Here is a 22,841-nt window from a genome sequence, read left to right as displayed (position 1 = left end):
GCCTTTGGCCTCATCATCTCTTTCCAAGCAGAGCTGGAGGCTGAAGGAGGTAGGAGAAACTGTGGTGGCAGCTGCATGGGTCAGGTCTGTGAGGGAGCCCTTCTGGGAGGCTTTGAGGGGGGATGTTCAGCATTGGAGGGCAGTGCCTCTGTCTGCAGGCAGGATGGAAGGTGGGTCTGATGGACCAGCTCTGGGTAAACAGCGCTGCCTTTGGATCTGAAAGTTCAGGGCACTTGATGCCAAACATGGTGCTGTCATCAAGCTAATTGGTATGTTTTTACCGTGGTACAGACTTTGTGCCTCATCTTTGTTCTTTTTGTCTTCTGCTCTCTCCAAAGGCATCCAATCCTCTCTACCGAAAGCCTATTTCCACACATAACGTAGAGTTCACGTTCAACAAGCTCAACAAGTCTTACAACGGTACAGTTGACTGAAGGGGTCTCAGTGCCTGGCACTGCCGTGGACAATTGCTTGAATGGCCGGGCTGCTTCCCCACTTGAAGATGGGATTCTCTTCAGGGGCGAGAATCCCTTACGACGGGACTGGTCGGTGACCAAAGCCTGTTATTTGCACAGTAAGGAGAAAGGTCTGGTTCATTCTGGAGGCACAGATGTGAGGGCAGGGTCCCTGCCTGTGTTGTTGGACTCTGAGCCGTGTGCATCTCCATACCCCAGCTTTCCAGATGTATTAAACCTGCCAACTAAGTGAACCAAGTGCCATATTGCAGCTTTAGACATATCCTGTTAGAAAAGGTGACTAGGTCAAAAATCAGGGGAGCCCACTCCACCACAAGTTGTTAGGGGGGAATTAGCTTGAAAACAGGGTCCTGGAACCATATGTGTAAGAAATTAGGATAAAAAAGCTCTGCAGTCTTTAGGAACTTTTTTATATAAACCCCAAAATAAAACAGTTGTGCATATATGATGCTGTGAATAGAGTGGATTGTTTCTTTGCTGAGACCCCCACCAAAATTGGGGCTTGCTCCTCCTGCCAGCAGCAGTGGTGCTACCTGATGGATTTATTAATAGAGCCTTATCCGTCAAAGCATGGCCATAAAACATGGAGCTGGAGCTGTAGGGACTGCCACAGCAGTTGTGTTGATTTAATACACTGGTGTTGACCTGGGGCAGGGAGCTCCTGATCTGAGCCAATGGTGTTAAACAGATTGGAAACTGGTGGGAGCTCAAGGAGAAGGGAGTTCAGTCTGAGGAAACTAATAAAAACACCCATTTCTTGTGGTGTGCAAGTAGGTGTCCAGCCTGGGGGGGCTGCAGGAGGGCAACTGAGAGCACACAGCAGCTCATCCAGACTTCTGACTTTTTACCAGAGGACTGTTGCTGTGGGGTCCTATGGAGTCCAGCTGGAAAATCAGAGGAGCCCTGACCCTTTGGAAGGAGCTGGATAAAGACCAGTGTTGTTGCTTCACGACATATATTTTGCTTTGGTTTTTTGTTTTTTTTATTTTTTCCCCCCAAACTATTCCCCCAGCCCTGTCTGTTTTCCTCTGTAGCTGGGGTTTGGGTTACCCTGCTGACAGCTGCAGCTTTAAACCCACACAGACGGGGCTGCAGCCGCCGCAGGAGAGAGGAGCTGGAGCAATTGCTACTGCCTGGATTTTTTTTCCTTCTTTTTTTAAATTTCTTTTTTTCTTGTCTCTTCACCCTGAACAGATCATGCAATAGTCAGCTGAAGGAAGCTTGCCAGGGAAAAGCAAAAACAAATGGTGTTCATTGTTTTGACTTGCTCTTCTCATTGGAAAAGGGCCATGGGCCCATCCTTCCGGATTTATTTTTTTTATGTGTTTTTGCCTCTATAAACAGAAGCTCTTATTTGTTCAGTAAAAACAGCTCTCCTTCAAGAACTTTATGGCCCCCCCTCTGCCTACAAGCAGCACTGAAGAAATGCAGCAGACCACACTAAAAATATCTCGGAACTGGCATTTTTAGGAGGGCAGCAAGTGGCGCCTTGGCAGCATCGGGGCTCATCAGGTGGGGTAAAAAACTCAAGACCTCAAGCAAATGAAATTTATGCTGTCTTCCCACTTCATTCCACCATATCTGCCCTAGCAGGGGAGGAGGGTGCATAGATCCATCCTGAACACAAGTGCAGAGGCAAGCTCTGGTTAGATGCTGCCTTAGTGTAACCCACCACGGGTGGGCTGGAGGCTGTGCTGCCTCCTCCCTGCAGCACCAACAGCAGCAGGACAGGCCTGAGTACTGCACAGGGGCAGCTCTTCAGAGCTCCACATCTCCTACACAATAATGAAGTCCAGGCTAAAGTTTATAGGCCAAGAAATAGCATTTTGAATAGCTGGGACTAACCCTGCCACCTGGGAAGGAGCATCCTTGGGGTAAATTTGGGGTTTGTGATCATCCCACTGCCATGTGCCAAGATGGCAAGACAGATTTCATCACTGACATAAAAAACAGAAAGCAGTCAGAAAATAATCATCACAAGGAGACAGAGCAAGTTTTAGCTTGGTTCACGTGGCTGCCTCACACAAGTCATACTGCCCCAGGCACAGAAAGGGGGAGCAGGAAGAAAAGCCCAGGAAAAGGAAGGGCAGGAATGCTTTAAACCAGCTTTGCCACCCAAAGCAGCAAATGCTGTGAATACACTTCTGCTTCAGTTAATTTGTGAGGGACCAAGCAGCTTAAAAACAAATCCACCCCTTTGCACTCTGAAAGGAGAGGCACGGGCAGTGCCCCCCTGCCACCCTTTCCCTTGCACTCTTGCAGATTACCTTTGTGCTGTGGCATTTCCCACAACACTGGGTTAGGGCTGAGAGACTGGGCAGCCCAGGCAGTTGTAGGGAGCCAAGATTTGACTCATTGCTAAGGGGTGGTTTGGGCAGGGAGAGTGGAAAAAGCAGAGAAAAGGCTTGGGGACAGGACTGCAAGTGCCCTCCTTCCCCTGCCCAGGGAGACAGCTCAGCTGTTAAGCAGACTGGTCTGCAGAGTGGGCAGGGAGCAATGTGCCCCAAATAAGCAAGGGAAGGGTGCCACAAGCCAGGCTACTAAGCCAGTGTACAAAAACAAGTGAATAGGGTTGATGCTGTCGGTGCTGCCTGTGGTGCTGCACCAGGCAGTGCAGACCAGCCCCCCAAATTCAGCTTTTCCACAAGGTTGCATTTTAAAAAAAATTAAGGAAGCACTGCTAAGGCTTTGTGTTACTGGGTAAGCAGATCTGCCTTTACCCTTGCAAGAGCAGTGCCAAGCACAGTCATGGGAGTGGTGTATTTCAGTCAGCAGCAGTTTATTTGTGTCTGTAAATACATGCAGCCTGACCACAGCTAGCATTCCTGAATGAAAGCTCCAGCAGAAGGCATCAACGGGTCAGATGTGATGGAAAAACGTCAGTGCTTGTCTGGCCAAGTTGGAATCCGGATGCCCTTGCAACATCATCTCCTCCTGTTTCCCCAGCCACAGCTGAGGGCTGCTGCTGCTGCTGCTGCAGGGTTGCTGGGGCTGGGGTTCACCAGTGCCTTTTCCCTGTGCTGCTGGTTGGGGGAGGAGACAGCAGCATTCCTTGGGAAAGGTCAAGGGCAATGGCAGCATGATTTGCTTTGTTAATTGTGGAGGTGCAGTGAAACTATTCTCTGTTACATGAGCCCGAGTGAGGCATGCCTGCCTGCATCCTCATTGCCCTTTACAGTGGACCAAGAAGGTGCTCAGCAGCTGAAGGCTAAGCCCAGGCTCTGGAAGATGAATGCTCCACACTCTTGAACTTATTTAACCTCGCGTTTCTCCAGCCAAGTGGAAAGCCAAGGAGCTCCAGTGCTGAGAGAAGGATCACAAGCTGCCTGCAGGAAATGCCACAGTGAGGTAACTCACTGCATCTGCAGCCCAGCAGCATATCGCAGCACCATCTCCATACCTGAACACAGGAACTGGAATTGGCTGTTGTTCTCCTCTCCACTGCCAGCCTGCAAAGGTCACAACTGCACAGCAGAGACACAGGAGTTTATTTCATCCTGTCCCTTCCTGCATGCCCACTAGTTTCTGCTGGTGTCTGCAGCCAGATCAGAAACTTGTCCATTCAGCTGCCATGACCCAGGATCACCCAGTCTGTGTGAGGGCAAATGTTGCAACCATGGGTTTGCAGGACCCTGTTGTGCACAAGGACATGGAGGCTTTATTTCCTAATTTACTTCATTGCATTTTAATACAAGTCACCACTATTAGGGCAAGCATGCTGGTGATTAGCAAAACAAGTGTGTCTATGCTATGAGTAACTACTGTAAGGCTGTGGTGGTTTAACCCCAGCTGACAACTCAGCCCCACACAGCCACTCTCATTCTGCCACAGTGGGATAGGGGAGAGAATCAGAAGAGTAAAAAAGTGAGAAAATGTGGGTCAAGCTAAAGACAGTCCCATAAGTAAAGCCTCAGCTGCATGCAAGCAAAGCAAAACAAGGAATTCATTCCTTCAGAGTCTGGCTGGCAGTTGTTCAGCCAGTCCCAGGAAAACTGAGCTCCTTCACACCTGGCAGTGACTTGGGGAGACAAACGCCATGACTGTGAAGGTACCCCCCTTCCTTCTTCTTCCCCCAGTTCTGTGTGCTGAGCATGATGCTCTGGGATATCCCTGTGGTCAGTGGGGCTCACCTGTCCTGGCTGTGTCCCCTCCCAGCTCCTTGTGCACCCCCAGCATCCTCGCTGGGGGAGGAGGAGCAGAAAAGGCCTTGAATCTGTGTAAGCTCTGCTCAGCTGTAACTGAAACATCTCTGTATTATCAACACTGTTCCCAGCAAAAATCTGAATTGTGCTAGCTGCTCTGAAAAAAAATTAACTCTATCCTAACCAAAACCAGCTCAAGCAAATATATAGTTCAACAGCAGCAGAAATCAATATTAGCAGTAATGAATATTAGTAGCAAGTTTATATTTCAATTTTACAAGTCATCATAAAATTACCACTAGTAAAGCAGCAAAAATGCTTACCAGTAATTATTATTTAGGACAAGAAGAAATGGCTTCAAGTTGTATCAGGGGAGGCTTAGGTTGGGTATTAGGAAAAATATGTTCACTGAAAGAGTTGTCAACCATTGTAACAGGATGCCCAGGGAAGTGGTGGAGTCAACAAACCTGGAGGTGTTTAAAAGGCAAGTAGATGGAGCACTTTGGGATGTGGTTTGGTGGTGGACTTGTCAGTGCTGGGGTAACACTGGGATTCAATGAGCATAAGGGTTTTCTCCAACCTAAATGGTTCTGTGGTTTTATGATTCTAATCTAACCCTTGCTTACTTGGAGTGAAGATGTCATGGTTCATTTTGGAGGTATTTGAACGACAGACTGTGTGCTCAGAAAGGCAGCAACCCCGTGTTCAGTTCCTAGGGTTACTGGATGGCAGCACAGATTAAAAATACATACTCAATGATTCTGAAGGTCTTTTCCAACCTAAATGATTCTGTGATTATATGCATGCCTGTATATACATGTGTGTGCATATATATGTGTGTGTGTGTGTATGTGCACATACATATGTAAAATGTTATAAATGCATACATACATATACAAAATGTTATAAATACATCTATAAAATGCTATATAAATTGTTGCTGGTACCAAGTGCTTGTCAAACCCATCCCAACAGTGGGGCCTGCTGACAATGGGCAAAGTCTCACTTGGACAGTGTGTTGGGTCTGACTAAGATAGAGTTCATTTTCCCTTAGCAGCCCTCACAGTGCTGTGCTTTGCAGTAAAAAAAGGTGTTGATAACACACCAGTGCTTTGGCTGCTGCTGAGCAGACCTGTCCCTCTAACATACCCCCCCATCAAGGGGCTGGGAGTGGGCAAGATCCTGGGAGGGCACACAACCAGGCCAGCTGACCCAAATTAGCCAAAGGGATATTCCATACTGTGTGATGTCAGCTCAGCTATAAAAGCTAAGGGAGGGAGGAGGATCAGGGAGGCATTTGTTACTCTGCAGTGTTTGCCTCCTGGAGCCACCAGCACGCGTGCTGCAGCCCTGCTTCCTGGGAAGTGCCTGAGCATCGCTCGCTGATGGGAAGTAGAGATTGACTTTTTCCCTTTGCTCATGCACGTGCAAACTTTTAATTGTCTTTTTCATGTTTAGTAAACTGCTTTATCTCAACCTACAAGCTGTTTTCCATCTTACTCTCTCCTGTGTCCTGCTGCAAAGAGGAGCAATAGAGAGGCTCAGTGGGCACCTACTGCCTGGCCAAGGTCAGCACACTACAGTCCTTTTTGGTGCCCAGTAGTGGGGTGAGATAAAGGCAGTTTTTATATATATATATATATATATATATACATAGCTATATCTGTATTGCATGCTGTAGTAAAAAGTAAATCGTAGTTATAGAGTAGCAAGCTTTCCGTGCAGGACACGGAGTTTGTGAGCTGCACTCCTTATCTCTTTATTTTGCTGAGTTTGGGAACATGTTAGCAAAAACAATGGCTCTGTGCTTTGCTCTTACACTGATGGCCTTGTTGTGTGTGGGGAGCTATGTTCTGGGGACGGTAATTGATGTGAATGCTTTTATAATGCAGGCTCCCTTGGTCTTTGCTCATCCTTATGTAAGCCATTTAATACTCTTAATAATATTAGCTAATACTGTTGGCATTCTATGGAGCTCATGGAATCTGGCATCATCCTGGGGTAGGAAAAAACAAACTTTGGGTGAGGAGATATTGAAAGATGCCCCAAGGCATCCAGTTCCTGGGTGGCAAGGTGCATGGAAGGATTTGGGCAGGTTCCTAGGGCGGTTTTCACCTCCCATTGCCTGGGACTTTACACCTGAACAGGTAATTAATCCTGACAAACTGACCCATCAGCTGATAGAAGGGTGCCTTGCTCACCCCACTGAACACCAGCAGCTTCTTGCCCTGTACTGGGGCCTGGCCTGTGCCTACCGAGCCACTGTTCAGTTCTCTCAGAGGACTGTAGTTGAGGCAGGAAGCCAAACTGCATTGGAGGACACTATGGCTGAGTCAGGAACTCAAACCACAGCAGCCACAGTAACTGCACCAGAAGTGAAAGCAAAAAAATGGACAAGGCAAGTGACACACCCTTTCCATCGATTAGTAAGGGAGGAAGAAGAAGAGGAGGAAGAAGGGGAAGTGACAGTAGGAAAGGAGGGGTTAGATCAAGAGGCAGGTCCTTCATCAAAGAAATCAAAAGGAGTGAGGCAAATCAAACAGGAAACTGAAGTTACTCGGTCCCTGACCTCGTCAGAACTCCGAGACTTGCGCAAAGATTACAGCCGGCAGCCAGGTGAGCCCATTTCTGCCTGGCTGCTTCGATGCTGGGACAATGGGGCTGGCAGACAGCAGCTGGAAGGTCACGAAGCCCAGCAGCTGGGATCCCTTGCTAAAGATCGGGAAATTGAAAGAGGAATTGGAAAGGAAGGAGCAATTTGCAGCCTCTGGAGACGGCTCCTCTCAAGCGTGAGGGCAAGATACCCATTTAAGGAAGATCTGGTGAACTCCCCAGGGAAGTGGACCACTGCAGATGAAGGTATCCAGTACTTGAGAGAATTAGCAGTGCTGGAAATCATCTATAGCGATCTAAAAATTGACAGGGTCCCTGAAGATCCAGAGGATGCCCCTTGCACAATGGCCATGTGGAGGAAGGTGGTTCAAAGTGCCCCTGCATCATATTCCAGCAGCTTGGTATCACTGTACCACCCACAAATGGATACACCGACCGTGGAGATGGCCTCCTCCTGGCTCCGAAATGTAGAAGAAACTCTGGGCACTTCCTCGTCCCTACAAGCCAGCAGCCCATCTTTCAGGGGCAGCCCACGGGATCGGTCCTCTCCTTCCCCGGTGAGAGGGAAGGGGAGCCCCAAGCGCAGGCCCCGTGGGGAGCTCTGGTTCTTCCTGCGGGACCAGGGGGAGGACATGAGGAAGTGGGTGGGTGAGCCCACCTTTAAGCTGGAAGCCCGTGTCCGTGAACTGAGAGGGAAGAAGGCTGTTAAAGGGTCACCCAAGAAGACTGCCAGTGTGGTTGCCACAGAGAGGCAAGAAGGCAATCAGCGATTTCCCAGACACAAAAGAGCTAAAATCACTTCCTTTCACCCCGATGAGGGGACTTCTGATCTGGCATCGCAGAGGTCAGACAGTGAATGCTCTGACCAGGAGCAGGAGTAGAGGGTCCCTGCCTCTGGCCAGGAGGAGGAGAGGGATGACCAGGCCTACTGGACTGTGTGGGTTCGATGGCCTGGCACATCAGATCCACAGAAGTGCAAAGCTTTAGTAGATACATTGTACATTGATGCCATCAATGCACAGGAGTGCAGAATCCATCTGGATCTTTGGAATGATAGGGGGATGCCAGGAATTTTCTGTGTTAGAGGCCAAGGTGAGCTTAGCAGGGAACAAGTGGGAAGGATACTGCCTCTGGCTGTGACTGGTTCAAAGGCCCCTTGTATCCTTGGCATCAGCTAGATACTTCAGGGGTCCGAAAGGATATCCATGGGCTTTTAGTGTAGCTACAGTGAATACAGAGAAGATCAAAGAGTTAATCAGCCTCCCTGGCCTCTCAGAAGATTCCTTCATTGTAGGATTGCTGCAGGTTGAATGAAGACCAGCAAGTACCAATTGCTACCAGGACTGTGCAGCAGCAGCAGTATCTCACCAAGCAAGACTCTGTAACCTCCATCCATGAACTCCCCATCCATTAGTCCTTGGAGAGCCAAGGAGTGGTCAGCAGGACCTGCTCACCGTTTGGCCAGTGAGTCTGGTGGGGAATGGAGGCTGACAGTGGACTACCAGGCCTGAATGATTCACCCGAGTGCTGCTGTGCCTGACATGTTGGAAATTCAATATGAGCTGCAGTCAAAGGTAGCCAAGAGGTGCCCCACAGGTTATGCACAAATATGAAATGTGCTGCAATCAAGGAGGCACCCAAGTGGAGTCTCCTTGGAAGAGAGGGTGGTGGCTGGGGTTCCAGTATGGTGGGGCCTGCAAAATTGGCTATATTGGGCTATTGCCATGAACACACCAAGGCAAAAGTCACATCCTGACCATGGTACAGGCAACAACTGGCTGGCTGGAAACATCCCCCGTAAAACATTGCCACTGCTTGAGAGACATTGAGATCCCAGACCTTGAGGGACAGATTTTGTGGCAACATGGTACTACAGAGAGGATTGAATCAGACAATGGGGTTCACTTTAAAAATAAACTGATAAACTCTTGGGCAAAGAAACATGGCATTGAGTGCATATATCACATCCCTTATTAACCACAGGCCTCTGGGAAGATTGAAAGGTATAATGGACTGCTGAAAACTATGAAAAGAGTGTAAGGTAATGGGCCATGGAAGCGCTGGGATGCAAATTTAGCAGAAGCCACTTGGCTAGTCAACCCTAGGGGATCTGGTAACCACCCTGGTCCTGCCCAAATGAAGCCCCTACAACCTGTGGGAGGAAATAAGGTCCCTGCACAGACAGGGAAGTGGGAAAGTCAGTGTGGATTTCTCCTCCCATGGGAAAAGGCAAGCCCATTTGTGGGATTGTCTTTGCCCAAGGACCTGGGTGTACTTGGTGGGGGATGAAGAAAATGAGGAGACCTGGTGTGTACCTCAAGGAGATTGAACCTTGGGGGGAAAATAATCTGTGGTGTGAGTTGTATGTTGCAGGAAGTAGCAGAAATGACACAAACTGATGAAGAATGAATTTTGTGGGGAGCAAGAAGAATGCAACAGCAACCAGAGCCAGGCTGATGTCAATGTCCAACAATCAAGTGTCCTTCTTCTGTCCTGATCACTCATCTTGATGGAATGGAGTCCAAGTCATGGATCTGGAGGGATGAAAGAAGCCCATGAAATGGAAAAATAATATCTTCATTGAAAGGACAGGGGATAGTGGTTAATGAAAATGTATGTTTGATATAGAGATGGTTTAATTATGTAGTTTAAGTTGTATGTAGGGGCAAGAAGGCATCCCAATAATGAGAAATAAATACAGTGGGACAGTTGGAAGATATATAAATTCTGTGGGATCTGAGTATGACACAAATGGTATGGAATGAGGGGTGGACAGTGCATGGAATAAGGAGTCTGAGACTGGACTGAGAGTTCATTTTCCCATAGCAGCCCTCACAGTGCTGTGCTTTGCAGTGAAAAAGGTGTTGATAACACACCAGTGCTTTGGCTGCTGCTGTCAGACATGTCCCTCTAACATTCCCCCCATTAAGGGGCTGGGAGTGGGCAAGATCCTGGGAGGGCACACAACCAGGCCAGCTGACCCAAATTAGCCAAAGGGATATTCCATACTGTATGATGTCAGCTCAGCTATAAAAGCTAAGGGAGGGAGGAGGATCAGGGAGGCATTTGTTACTCTGCAGTGTTTGCCTCCTGGAGCCACCAGCACGTGTGCTGCAGCCCTGCTTCCCGGGAAGTGCCTGAGCATCGCTCGCTGATGGGAAGTAGAGATTGACTTTTTCCATTTGCTCATGCACGTGCAAACTTTTGCTTGTCTCTTTTTATGCTTTAGTAAACTGCCTTGTCTCAACCTATGAGTTGTTTTCCATGTTATTCTCTCCATGTCCTGCTGGGAAGGGGAGAGATAGAGAGGCTCAGTGGGCACCCAGCCAAGGTCAACCCTCGCTGCATCACAGAACCTGGAGTCAGCCTGCTATCCCCAGTGAGGGTCTGCTCTGCCAAGGAAATACCACGGGGAACAAGGATTTGTGCACATTGGGATGCATCAGAGAAAGAGGCTCCATTTGGGGTACAAAGTAAGTCCTTTTTATACCTCAGAGACATAACCAGGCATAGGACACCAGCACTTGGAACAGCCAATAGGTGCTGCTGACTTCTATTTTCATCTGACACAGTCAATAAATGATGATGTAAATGGGACAGAACACAAGCTTGTATTGATTCTGGAAACCTCATAGACCTGTTAGTACAGTGTTAAACACTCTGCCTTGATTATCTACAGGGTAATGGTTGTGTTGAAAGTGAAATGTCAGAACTTGAGATGGGAATGCCTAAGGAGCAAGATGTGCTGTGGTGCAAGTGTCTATCCTCTGTGATGGTAATCTCTTAGTGCCACAAAACCAGAACCATTCAGGGGTTAAAAAGTTTGCCGCCAGCTTGTCATGTTTGCAGAATGAATTAGAAAAACATGGATTAGAAAAAAAATTCAATTTTGTTATAATCAGAGTGCCCAATAGCGGTTATGGTCTATAGAGCCAGTTGTGTTGCTTGGGTCGTAGATGTCCCAGTTATCATTAGTACCAAGCCAACTCTGATGACAGCAGCGTGTAGAATTAGGACCAGTGAGATTACAGATCTTTGACAATTCATGTTATTAACATTCCATGTAAGATGCCAGAGTCCATTAAAACCTCTTTTGTTTGTATTTGCTGATTCATTATTTCAGGTCCCTGAGGTTTCCAGAACCAATACAAGCTTGTGCTCTGTCCCATTTACCCCGAAACCACGCTTGGGTGTGTTTGTAACACAAAGTGTGATTACAGTTGCTTGTCTTCCTCACCCAAATTGAATCTGTATCCTGGGGCATTGTAATGGACTGTGGGGCCTCAACATATGAATGTGCTTTAAAGGTTGTTGTTATTGATAATTTGGTGTATTGGGGAATAAATATGCCAAATTAGGTTGACATCAAGATGCTTCAGAGACAGGTTCTGCTGAGCCTCAAAATTTGGCATCTAATGATCAAGGGTGGTGTAAGGAATGCCAACAATCCAATTTGTTGCCTGCTCAAGAAATTATATTCATAAATTGTACAATGTGATCACTATTCCATCCTTGAAATAAGGAACAAGCAATAACATAGTGACAAGGCATGGTGTGCATAATGTAAGTTGTAAAAAAGACAAATGCTCATGATGTTGTTTCAATTCATGCCAACTTGCCAAATCAGTATGACATCTGGAGGAGTGGAGACTTGAGAGCTATTACTGTCTGTTAAAGGACAGGGGACAGTTAATGAGAATGCATAAATTTCTGTGTTGTTATGAAGGTGATTTAACTGTGAAGTTTGAGTTGCAAGCATTGGTAAGAAGGGATTCCAGTAATGAGGACTAAAAGCAATTGAATCATATACTGTGTGAAGTGCTGGGCCCCACAATTTAAGAAGGATGTTAAGGTCCTTGAAGGCATCTAGGAGACTCCAGGTTTATCTAGTTTAGAGAAAATGAGGCTGGGGAAAGACCTCATTGTGCTCAGCACCTTCCTGAGGAGGGGAGGTGGCTCCTTCCCTGCCTGCAGTGTGCTGGTGCCGCCCCCATCGTGCCTATCCCACAGTCATTGCAAGATGACCATGGGCATCTCCTTTAGCCAGCCTCCTTTTCCTTGCAGGAGGTCCCCTCAGTGTCTCCATTCCAGATCATGTTCCTGTTTGCAGGGGGCCACTTTGTGTCAGATCTATTGCATTTCAAGCATTTTGTTCCTTGTTCTTATTTCTCTGAGCTCCTTTAAGCCTCTGGATGCCTCTGACCTGACCTTCCCTTTGGGAGTGCTTCCCTGTCCTTGTTGCCTCCTCTAAGGACTGTCAATTTTCCAGCCCTTCCAGGCCACTGTGGTGTTTCAGTCCCACCTATCATGCCATAATATTAAGGCCAGGTTTTTCTGGTTTCTCTGAATGCTGTATTTTGCAAGAATTTTAGTTCCCTGTTGCTGTTGCTGGCGCAACCATCGTGTCCCAGGGTGTTGCCTCTGTTCCTTAAGAAAATCCTGAGCAGTCAGCCTCATTGTCCAGCCAGAGCATCCATCAAGACTACTAGAGGGAGGGGGAAGGAGACAGCCCCACACTCCCAGCATTTTTCTAGAAACATTTATTATGGATGACAACAGGGACAAGATTTTCACTCTAGCCTCTGCATCAGTGTTTAGGAGAAATATTCTTCCTGTCAGGAAATATCTGTCCAGCCTCAGTCTGATGAAGGATCAGGAAGTGCACACACTTGTTTACTATAATCATTCTGACAGAAGAATGTCAGAATGTGTGGAAGTAACACTTTTTTTTTTACTAATTGAAATGTTTGCAGCAGTGGTGTCACATGAAATGCCAGAACACAGCTCCAGCCCCCAGCTGGTACTGCCCATCCCACCCAGTCCTCAGGAGGCTTTTGGCTGTCCTGCATGAAAATTCCTAGAAGTTATCAAGACCCTGGGTGGCAGAGGGGACCTTCCTGTCCAGCAGGAGCCAGGAGGAGCCTCGGGGAAGTTTTAATGTCAGGGTACAAGGAGGCTGCATTATCTGAAAAAGCTAGGGCAATGAAGAGGGGGAGGAAGACTCTCTGCCAGAATCAAAGCCTCCTCCTCATTTTCCATTTTCAGTATATATCTTTTTAGTGATCTGCTCTGAGACCATAGGCTTCTGTTGTAGGTGCCATAGGTCCAGATGGCTGAGGGTAGTTTTTAACTAATTGGTTTGCAACAAAGCCATGGGATTCAAAGGGAACTGCTCATACTTCTGCATCCTTAGCTTGCTGCAAAGCTTCCAGTTCCTGCCTAACAGTGCTAAACAAAGCACCTACAGCTGACACCTCTGTGAGAAGCCCGATGAAGGGCCTCTTGCTATTCTCTGCTTTGCATTTGAGTGTCCTGTCACTTCTGAAACTCAGTTTGCAGCCTTTCCAAATTCAGCCAATTCTTAAACTTAAACAGGGACTTTATCCCTGTCCCATAGAGGAGTTTTCTACAAGCATCTTGCCATTTTCACTGCTTTTCTACTGCCTTCTCCCAAGCATCCATGACCTGTTTATCACAGATCCACACTACTGACATCAATTAATGCCACAACCCAGAAGGATTACTTGGCTTGTGAGTATGCAAAGATTGCAACTGTTTGTATTATGCCTGACTCTGTCATGCACAAGGACACAGAGGATTTATTACCTATTTTCTCTTAATCATTACAGTTTACTGCTATCAAGGCAAGTATAGCTACAGTTGGCAAAACAAGTAGATCTACTCTATGAGTTACTACAAATTACTACCAGAAAGCAAACAGGGATTTCCACAGCAGCTGCAATCAATACTAGCATCAAGTCTGTATTTCAATTAACACAGCCTATGACATACCACCACCTCCTGCACAGTTACAGCCTAGCTCAGGCTTCCCCCTGTCCTTTGTCCTGCCCAGCTTCCACCCACAGCCCTGCATGTTCACAGCCCGGCTGTGGCTCTCATCAGCTTATAGAAAATGCTCAGAGAGCCACATGGGTCATGTAGGAACAGAGAACCAAGACTGAGGAAAAAGCCAACCCAGTTTTAATTCCTTGCAGCATTCAGAGCAGTCCTTGTCACTGTGGTACAGACTGACCAAGATCCACCAGCATGGTTACAAACAAACAAACAAACAAACAAACAAACAAATCATCCAGCATGTCTAGCCCAATCACCAGTCTTCCAAAACAGACCATTCCCTGAGACAGTGACCTCCAAGAGTCAGATCTGAAAACAAACTTCCTCTGGGTGTTTCACATGCCTTTGGTGCTATTCTCTAAACGCAATGTTTGTGTCTCTTACTAAAAAAATCCACAGCAACAGGCTTTCCACATAAACTTAAAGGGAAGTGATTCAGTTATTTTTCTGGGATTAAGTTTCAAATAAATTGTCATAGACTAGGCTATGGAAACTATAATATGACCTGTCAGTTAACCATTAATAAAGCAATGTTGATACTGTGACATACAAATAATACTTTTAGGGATGATGCTGGTTTAACTTGGCTGTTTTTAATTCAGCAGTGGGTTTATCAAGATTTTGCAAGGATTTTGAGTCCGAGTAAAGCACTGTATTTATGCAGTTATACTGATTTAAGTGCCCTGGCTGGGTTCTCTTGACACAGATACCCACAATCTCCAAGACACAGAGTGAACTTTGCACACAAATATCAACAGCTACATAATAATTCCTTAGTGGTTCCAGTTTGTGCTGGTCTCACAATTCTCAGGAACTGCTGCTCAGAAATATAAGCAAGTCATGCAGCTTTCTGCTGCAAGCACTTGGCCACAATCTTATTTCACTACGAAAAGAGTGATTTCCTTACATTCTGTTATAAACCATACTCCAAAATGGGTAAGGATCACAACTCCATATAAATGCCTACTGCCAGTTATCATTAAATTGAGAAATTTAAATATAGCCTTATGCCTCTACCATGGGCTCAATCAGATCACAGAATGAACTGTAAGAGTTTCAGATTCATATATTATGATGCAAATGAGTTTTGTAAATTGTGACCTAGTTCCCATGTTAGGAACAGTTGGGACCAACAGCAGGGACTGTGTGATGAATGCAAGCAGCAGGAGCAAGCAAGGAAATTAACATTTGTTCTTAATTTGAAATGGATTTTTAATCACTTTCAGGTGCCTCAAAGGAAGTGCACACACTTGTTTACTATAATCATTCTGACAGAAGAATGCATATAGGAGGTAACACGTTTTTGTTTTACTAATTGAAATGTTTGCAGCACTGGTGTCACATGAAGTGCCAGAACACAGCTCTTTCTGGAGGGCACAAAGAAGGACTGTGAAATGAAGTTTCCCAATTGATCTGTTCCTCAGAATTCGCTTTGTAAAGAAAGGGAGTTGCACGTACCCTCTAAAAGTGACTGGATATTAGATCACATTCATCTTTCCAAATCCAGTTGCTATTTTTTAAGCAAGAGCCTGATAAACTCGCTCTCCAAAGAGCCTGCTCAGGGATTTAGCTCCACGGCTGTCAGCCACATGCTTAAACACGATTCAGCAGAGTTAGTGGAAAATACTGAACTCATGAAATTCTGCTTGTGCTGTAACAGTGAGCCCACAACACCACACTGTGCTGAGCTTCAGCCTGAGGCAGCTTTCTGATAAAGCATTGTTTTAAATGAGCTTTAGAATACTGCTTTAAATGTTCGAATGACATTTAAATGTTTTTAAATACACCCAACAGCAAGGGTGTAACTTGTTAAAAACCAGACAGATTTTCATTCTGAGGATTATCTAGAGCTGGAAATTATTGGAAGCTGTAAAAACGGCAGTGTCAGCGCTCCCCAAAAATAGAGTCTCAGCTCCCTCTGGTGGAAAAAGTTATTTTCTGCAAAAAGGTCTAAGCGAGAAAGTCTTGTTCTGCTACAGACCTCAAGGCTATGAGATACAGAGACAGCAAACAAAATCTTCTGTTCACTCTGAAGGACTGGAACTTCTTAGAGGTTGATGTGAAATATCCGATCCCACTGACTGTTGCAGGGTGTCTGACCAGGATACCTCATAATCAACAAGTTCCACCTTCCACAGGGTGGAATTCTCCAGGTGTGAATTATGATACTTAATCCTACTGAAACAACTGGTAGGCCCAAGGAAAATAACACACACAACGTTCTAACATTGTCTCCACAACATCTTAAGCCCCACAAGCAGCTGAATCGCGAAAGAGCACATAGTCACTGAAACAGGAGGGATAAAGCAAAGCCCTCAGATCCCAACCTGTGTCCCTTGCTCTTAGACATCCTGCATAAGTTAAACCAATCAAAAAAGCCTCTCCAATCTCCTATTTTCAAAGATCTGGTGAAGCACTAATGGGAAAAACCAGCACTAATGGCAAAAACCTCACTAAATACAGTTGTTCCTAGTCCTAGAACAGAAGGACCCAGCTTTCTGTGTGCTCTGGAACAGCAACAGTCCAGAACTGTATCACCACAGGTTTTTGACTTCTTGCTCAAGAAAATTTTTATTGCTTTTTGCACCACTTACATGCTAGATACACTTTAATCTAAACTAATCATGTAAGGTATTTCTATTTCTTTTTATTCACCATGTACAGTGGAAAGTAAAGACTGCAAGTATTCCACCTATTGTCACAAGAAGTCTAATAAAGTATATTTTTATTTCATATTAATCAACAGCTCCATTGTAATTATGCACACAACTAACTGCTCTGACAAATTCTGTAAACAGAATCATGAGCAACTTCTGCAGTCAGAAACACAAACACAAACCAGGATGACTTGTTATTATACTTCTGCCACAAAACAAAGACATACAGAGCCAGTGAGAAGGAAGATGGTAGCAAAAAGTATTTATTAAACACCACATAATTAAATTTCAGTGTGGCATTAAAACCTGCACTTGCTTCCTTGGAAACAGGAGAGCTGAATAAAACTGTAAAGGTGGGGCAGCACATCAAGTGTGTAGATGCAGTTTATTAAGAACATAACAAAATACCATTTCCACAGCCAGAAAGAATTTGAGGGTGAGGAAAAAGAGATGAAGGCAACAACAGCCAAAAAATACCCTTGGAGTGTTTTGTGCAATGTTTTTCAAGCAAGAAATCCCACTAAGGCTAAAAATTGGGCATGAAGTTCTGGGTTCTTACATTCAAATATCAAAAACAACAATGCCAAGTACAATTTGACCTCTGTGTGTACAATTAAAACAACTCTGTAATAGATTTTTCTCCAAAAGGGCAGTTCTCTGCAGGCTGAAGTGTCCATGTATTTAACTGGACCCCTCATGAGGGCTGCAGCTCCATCAGCTTTGCTCACTGGCTAGGACAGGGTGTGGTTTTCAATCTTCTGCAGGAGCACCAAGCCTGCTCATGTAGCTCTCCCACGCTGCCTTCCTGTACTTCTCTGCTTCTTGGACGCGGTCTGAGGCTGCCAAGATGCCCCGTCCCACAATAATGATGTCTGAGCCTTTTTCACCAATAATCTCCTTGGGGCTTAGATACTTCTGTCCAAGGTTATCACCTGAAATACAGACACCATTTCTTTTTGTTTGTACAAAATTGTATGTACTAAAAGCCTTCAGGGAGGTGCTGGAACACAAAACAGGTCCCCTGTCCCAGCTCTCATCCTAACAATCCACAAACAGAACTAGAAATTGCATGGCAAATCAAAAAACACAGATCAAATTTGACACCCAGCACCCTCCTTTCTCATGGTTTACCAATCATTATAGATGGAACAGTTACTCAAAGAAGCACCAATCAGGATTACTAAAATAATCAGCCTTCTTAAAGCAGGCAAAACCCCCAAACATTATTGTAAAAGCTTGTTGATTTCAGTTTAGATCTCATAAAAATTAAGTATTGCAGAGAAACATATCTCCCCTATCTGCTTCCATGATAACCTCTTCAGTCAGCACAAGACTTTCCATACACTGATACTGCATCTATATCAACACCAAGTGTTTCAGCTGGACTTCTCTATTTGTTATGTATTTTTTTACAACTACTGAATAGTTTTACATCTAATCTAACACCTATCTGAAGACATTTTACATGTTTTCAGGAATGCGCTTTATGGTATGCACAGACCACAAAACAGGAAAAAAGGTTGTATAGTCTGCTCACTGCCTTCCAGAGCTCCCAAGAAAGGGATCAGCATATCCAGAAATATGGGAGACAGCCCTTAGTGGGAAACAGACTCCTCCCAGCTGAGAACCAGCATCCAAACCCTCTTCAGAAGCTACTTTTTCACTGGAGACTAGATCACTTCTGTACTTACAAACAGACCAAAAATATTTCAGAAAAAGTTACCTCCAGTTTGCAGCTGCACTCCTGGGGTTAAGTGAAGAAATTCTGGTTTATTACTAACTCTAGATCCACATATGAATCCAAAAACAAAATCTGAGTTGTCTTCAGCCATCTGTACCTGAAAAAGATCAGTGAACAATTAAAAACGACATACTTAAAGCTCAGGTGGCCTAGCAATCTGTTTCTCATCCACCCTCGGACGCTTTAAGCTGTGTGAAGCAGGGGTATGAAACACCTCTTGCTTTCCCAATGTAAAGTCACTCCTTCCCCTCTGGCAGAAAAGTGAATATTATGTTTCTTTCTAAGTTATAAATAATACTGCAAATGGATTTAAACTAATTAGAAATGCACTGCTTAAAGAAAGAAATGAAGAAAACTACGGAGAGAGTGCTAATAGAAAATGCAGTGTGTACTAAATTCCCAGTGTGAACTCTGACCACCTCACATCACTGGCCTACAGCTGCAACCTTTAAACACCACACAGTCATGTTCCTGAGTCTCCAAAGAAAAAACAAACGCCTGCAATAGTTAGAGCTGGAGGGACTTTTGGAAGTGCAAACATTAGAAACACATAAAACCTCCCTGTGACACTTTACAAGCTTTTAACCCAACACAAGACTGCCCACTTACTGCAGCTTTTGTGTATTCACCCGTTGCAAGGGACCCTTGGGAGCTCATCTCTGCCACCAGGAGACAGCCACGCTGGAGAGGAAGACCCACTTCCTTGAGACCTTTCACAACTCCAGAGCCTGGAACCACGTGGGCATTGACGATGTCTGCCCAGGACGCGATCCTGAACACGCCACCTGAGAACACAGGCAGGAAGACAGGCAGAGAGTCCTCAGAAATGTGTTAAACAGGAAGACAAGTTAGACAGAAACAGCTGCACACCTTATCACTCACATATTTAAAAGACAGTTTTACTGCTGAAGCTTGAGTGTTACAAGTTCAGTCTCATCAGACAGTTCTGACAGCTGCCTAACCACAAAGTGTAATCTCTCGGTTTACTTTTCACAAACACTGGTTAGTGTCTCACCTTAAATATTTACTGAGACATTTATGGTAGCCCAGAAATCTGCTGTCACAGGTGCTATCTTCCCTGATAGCACACAGATCATATGGGACATAGGAAAAGAGAACAGCAGTTCTACAGCTGCAGATGGAGTATCAAAAGAAAGCCACGCTGGGCACACAAGCAGTACAGTAACAACAGGCAGCAGTTTCTCATGTCACACAACTCAGAAGTACTTACTGAGCACAACCACAGATTCATAAAAAAGTTGAGGTTGGAAGGGAACTCAGGAGGTCATGCCCTCTCAGCTGGGTTAACTTCAATGCTAGGTCAGATTGCTCAAGGTCTTATCCCCTTGAGTATTTCCCAAGGCTGGAGACTCCATGCACTCTCCTGGCAACCTGTGCCAGTACTGCAGTTACACACACCAGAGGCAAAGTTATAGTAAATCCAGCTTGATGATAATCACCTTCATACTGGTGTTTTACTGTGTTTCCAATATCTGCAAATTTCCTGTCTTCAAAAATCAAGAATTCATGTTGATCAGCGAGTGTTCTCAACTCCTTTACTACCTCTTGGGTGAAATCATTCAGGATGTCTATATGAGTCTTCAGGATGCAGATGCTGGGGCCCAGGGTGGCAGCTAGCTGCAGCAGCTCCTTGGGGCTGGTGACATCAGCAGAAAGGCACAAGTTTGTTTGCTTCTTTTCCATGAGCATGAGAAGCCTGGCTGCAATAGGATGCAGCCCCTGGCAGCTGGGCACGAGCGCTGAAGCTCAGCTCCTTGCAGAGCCTCTTCACAGGAGCAGCACCATTCTGAGCCACTGCCTCAAACACATTTCCCTCTATGAATTTCTTCACCTTTTCAACCATCTCAGCAGCCACTTCTCCCTGCTGCTGGAGAATCTCCAGCACCCCAGACAAGGTGCACACAGAGTGCAGGCGAATTCCGTGTTCCTCTAGCCTGGCCTTCCCACCCTGCTCCCTGTCCAACAGCACTATGGCATCTGTGACTTTTAATCCTTCTTTCTGAAGAGCTTCTGCAGTCTCCAGTACACTGGATCCACTTGTTACCACATCCTCAATGATCAGGCATGTCTCTCCTGGATTAATGGTGCCTTCTACCATCCGCTTAGTACCTGAAAAATAAAAAGCATACACTCCACCAAATTAGGAAAGGTTAGACAACCCAAGAAAACCTTAATGGAATCAAAACTTTATTAGAAGATACCACTTATCACAGTTCTTACCACAGCTCACTCACTAATCTGTAATTCAGTTCATAAAGACTGTTACTTGTCCAAGCTGATAAAATACTACTTTACGTTTCCAGAAGTTATATTCCATAACAAAACTGACACACTGTTAACAGCACAAATTCAAATGTTTGAATAAGATGACTTCACAAATTCAGTATTGTCATGACTTGAAAGCTCAGACTTACAAAATTACTCTCTTGTTATTTAAAACATCTTTAAGGCAGCCAAGTTACTGGCACTCTTCAGCATGTCCCGTTTTCCACAAGCAGCACAGTGTGTTTGATATGCCTGTTAGAACAATTGGAAGCGGTAAAGCCTCAAGTGCCTTTGTCCTAACTAACAACAGGCACACATCCATGAAAGGCCTCCTGGGGAGCACGACAGAGGGATGCCTGGCTTTCCCAGGAGCAGTTAATCGCTGTCACAACTGGCTTGTGCTTCACAAGAAAGAACAGCACATATTTCCATGGCTGTCCCACTACCTGACACAGGAGCAGCTGTTAGTTTTGACAAGTGCACTTTCTAATTACACACAGTTGGAAGAGGATGCGTAGAAATCCAGTTATATGGCAGGTTAATGCTCCAGAGTCTGCTCTCCCACATCCTTTATCACAATCAAATAAATGGCTGAGTAGAGAAGGGTCTGCTGCTCACCTGGCTCACTGATTACAGGACCACAGGATAATGAACGAAAAAGGGGCTTGAGAGATAAATGAAGAAGAGACTAGAAAGGTTCCTTTTGGTGCCAATATGCAAAATGCTGTTTGAGAGTAAAATGTGGCTCTGGTCTCAGCATGCTGGAAAATCTGAGATATAAATCCTTGTTTCTGGATGAGGCCACTAACCCAGAACCATAGCAAGGGTAACAAGGGAAAAAAAAAAAGACATTGCTAAAGAAAAGAAACAAACTCTCATTAACAAAACCAAAGAATCAGAAAACACCCTTCAAGAGTCTCCAAATAAAGATGCAGGCTAAACAGCAACCAGCTGGGAGAGGTGATCAGGCTGGAATGCTGTGGGAGGTTTGCTTTAGGGGAGAAAGGGCCTGCTTCTTAAATCGCAATGGTAACCTGAAACTGGAAGGGAGAAACTGTGCCTTACAAAAGAACCACAAATTATATAAAGTCACTTCCCAAACAAGGTAAATTGCAAACTCTTGATTTAAAGGCTTTACCGTAGTCTTTTCCCTCCTTCCTCCGTATGAGCATGGGCACCTGATTTTCCGAGCAGATGATGGTGGCGAGCGGCAGCGCTGTGTACGGGACGCCGCACACACAGTCGTACTGCAGCCCCGCATCCTGGGCTGCCTGGAAAAGGAGTCCTGCAACCTGGAAAGGAAAACCAAACGCTTTTTAAGAGCCAGGCTGGAGCGAACGTGACTAAATCAATGAAAACCCCTCTGCTGACACGACCCGAGAGCCGACCCTGCGGGAGCTGCGACAGCGCTGCCGTCCCCGCGGCCCCCGGGCCGTGAGGGAGCCGCCACCCCGAGCACACGCGGGGCCTGGGCGGGTCTGGGGCTCCCCGGGCCGCACCTGCCGGAGGAGCCGCGGGTGGGACACGAGGCCGCGCAGGTCGATGTACACGGGCGAGGAGCGGCCGCTCTTCAGCACAAAGTGCCCGAAGCGCAGCGCGCCCGCCCCGCTCAGCGCCGCCGCCACGGCCCCCGCAGGCCCCGCCGCCATCGCCGGGCCCGGCGCACGGAGATGATGCGGGGCGGGAGGGGCGCGGGGCGGGCACACGGAAGGCGGTCCCTGTGCCCGTCCCTCATCCCCTCCCTGCGACGGGAACCCCAGCTCCGCCATCCCGGGGTCCCTGTGCCCGTCCCTCATCCCCTCCCCGAGGCGGCAGCCCCTGCGCCATCCCGGCCCTGCTCCCTGAGGCCCACTGTCCCCTCCACGATTCCCCGTTCTCTCGTCACCCCATTCCCCGGGAAGCCGAAGCCGCCGGTGCAGAGGGTTTGGTGTGACCCGGGGGTTTCTCGCCGTGCTGGCTCCCCGGCTGATTCCCAAAAGCCGCTCGGTGGACGCAGCCAGGGTGACAATCCCACGGGCTGGGTCCCTGAGAGATCCCCCCGAAAACATGGGCTGAATAAAGCCCTCAGCCA

The 22,841-nt window shown here is 46.3% G+C and overlaps 2 protein-coding genes across 2 annotated transcripts in view; one reads left to right on the top strand and one right to left on the bottom strand.

The window, feature by feature from the left end:
* ITGB5 (integrin subunit beta 5) overlaps nucleotides 1-921 on the top strand; it is a 59,424-nt gene extending 58,503 nt beyond the window's left edge. The window contains exon 15 of the mRNA XM_030952278.1: nucleotides 339-921. Coding sequence (XP_030808138.1) covers nucleotides 339-434 — 96 coding nt within the window. The 3' untranslated portion in view covers nucleotides 435-921. The remainder of the gene's footprint in view (nucleotides 1-338) is intronic.
* Nucleotides 922-16,912: 15,991 nt separating this feature from the next.
* UMPS (uridine monophosphate synthetase) lies at nucleotides 16,913-22,426 on the bottom strand. Its single transcript, XM_030952843.1, is given in 7 exon segments — nucleotides 16,913-17,675; nucleotides 18,467-18,581; nucleotides 19,094-19,269; nucleotides 19,945-20,224; nucleotides 20,226-20,614; nucleotides 21,909-22,062; nucleotides 22,270-22,426. Coding segments are annotated over 7 exon segments (1,446 nt in total). The 5' UTR covers nucleotides 22,420-22,426; the 3' UTR covers nucleotides 16,913-17,493.
* Between the last annotated feature and the right edge of the window lie 415 nt (nucleotides 22,427-22,841).

Source organism: Camarhynchus parvulus, chromosome 7, assembly GCF_901933205.1.
Source record: "Camarhynchus parvulus chromosome 7, STF_HiC, whole genome shotgun sequence".
In the NCBI taxonomy this organism is placed as follows: domain Eukaryota; kingdom Metazoa; phylum Chordata; class Aves; order Passeriformes; family Thraupidae; genus Camarhynchus; species Camarhynchus parvulus.
This window is presented reverse-complemented; position numbering and strand designations above follow the sequence as displayed.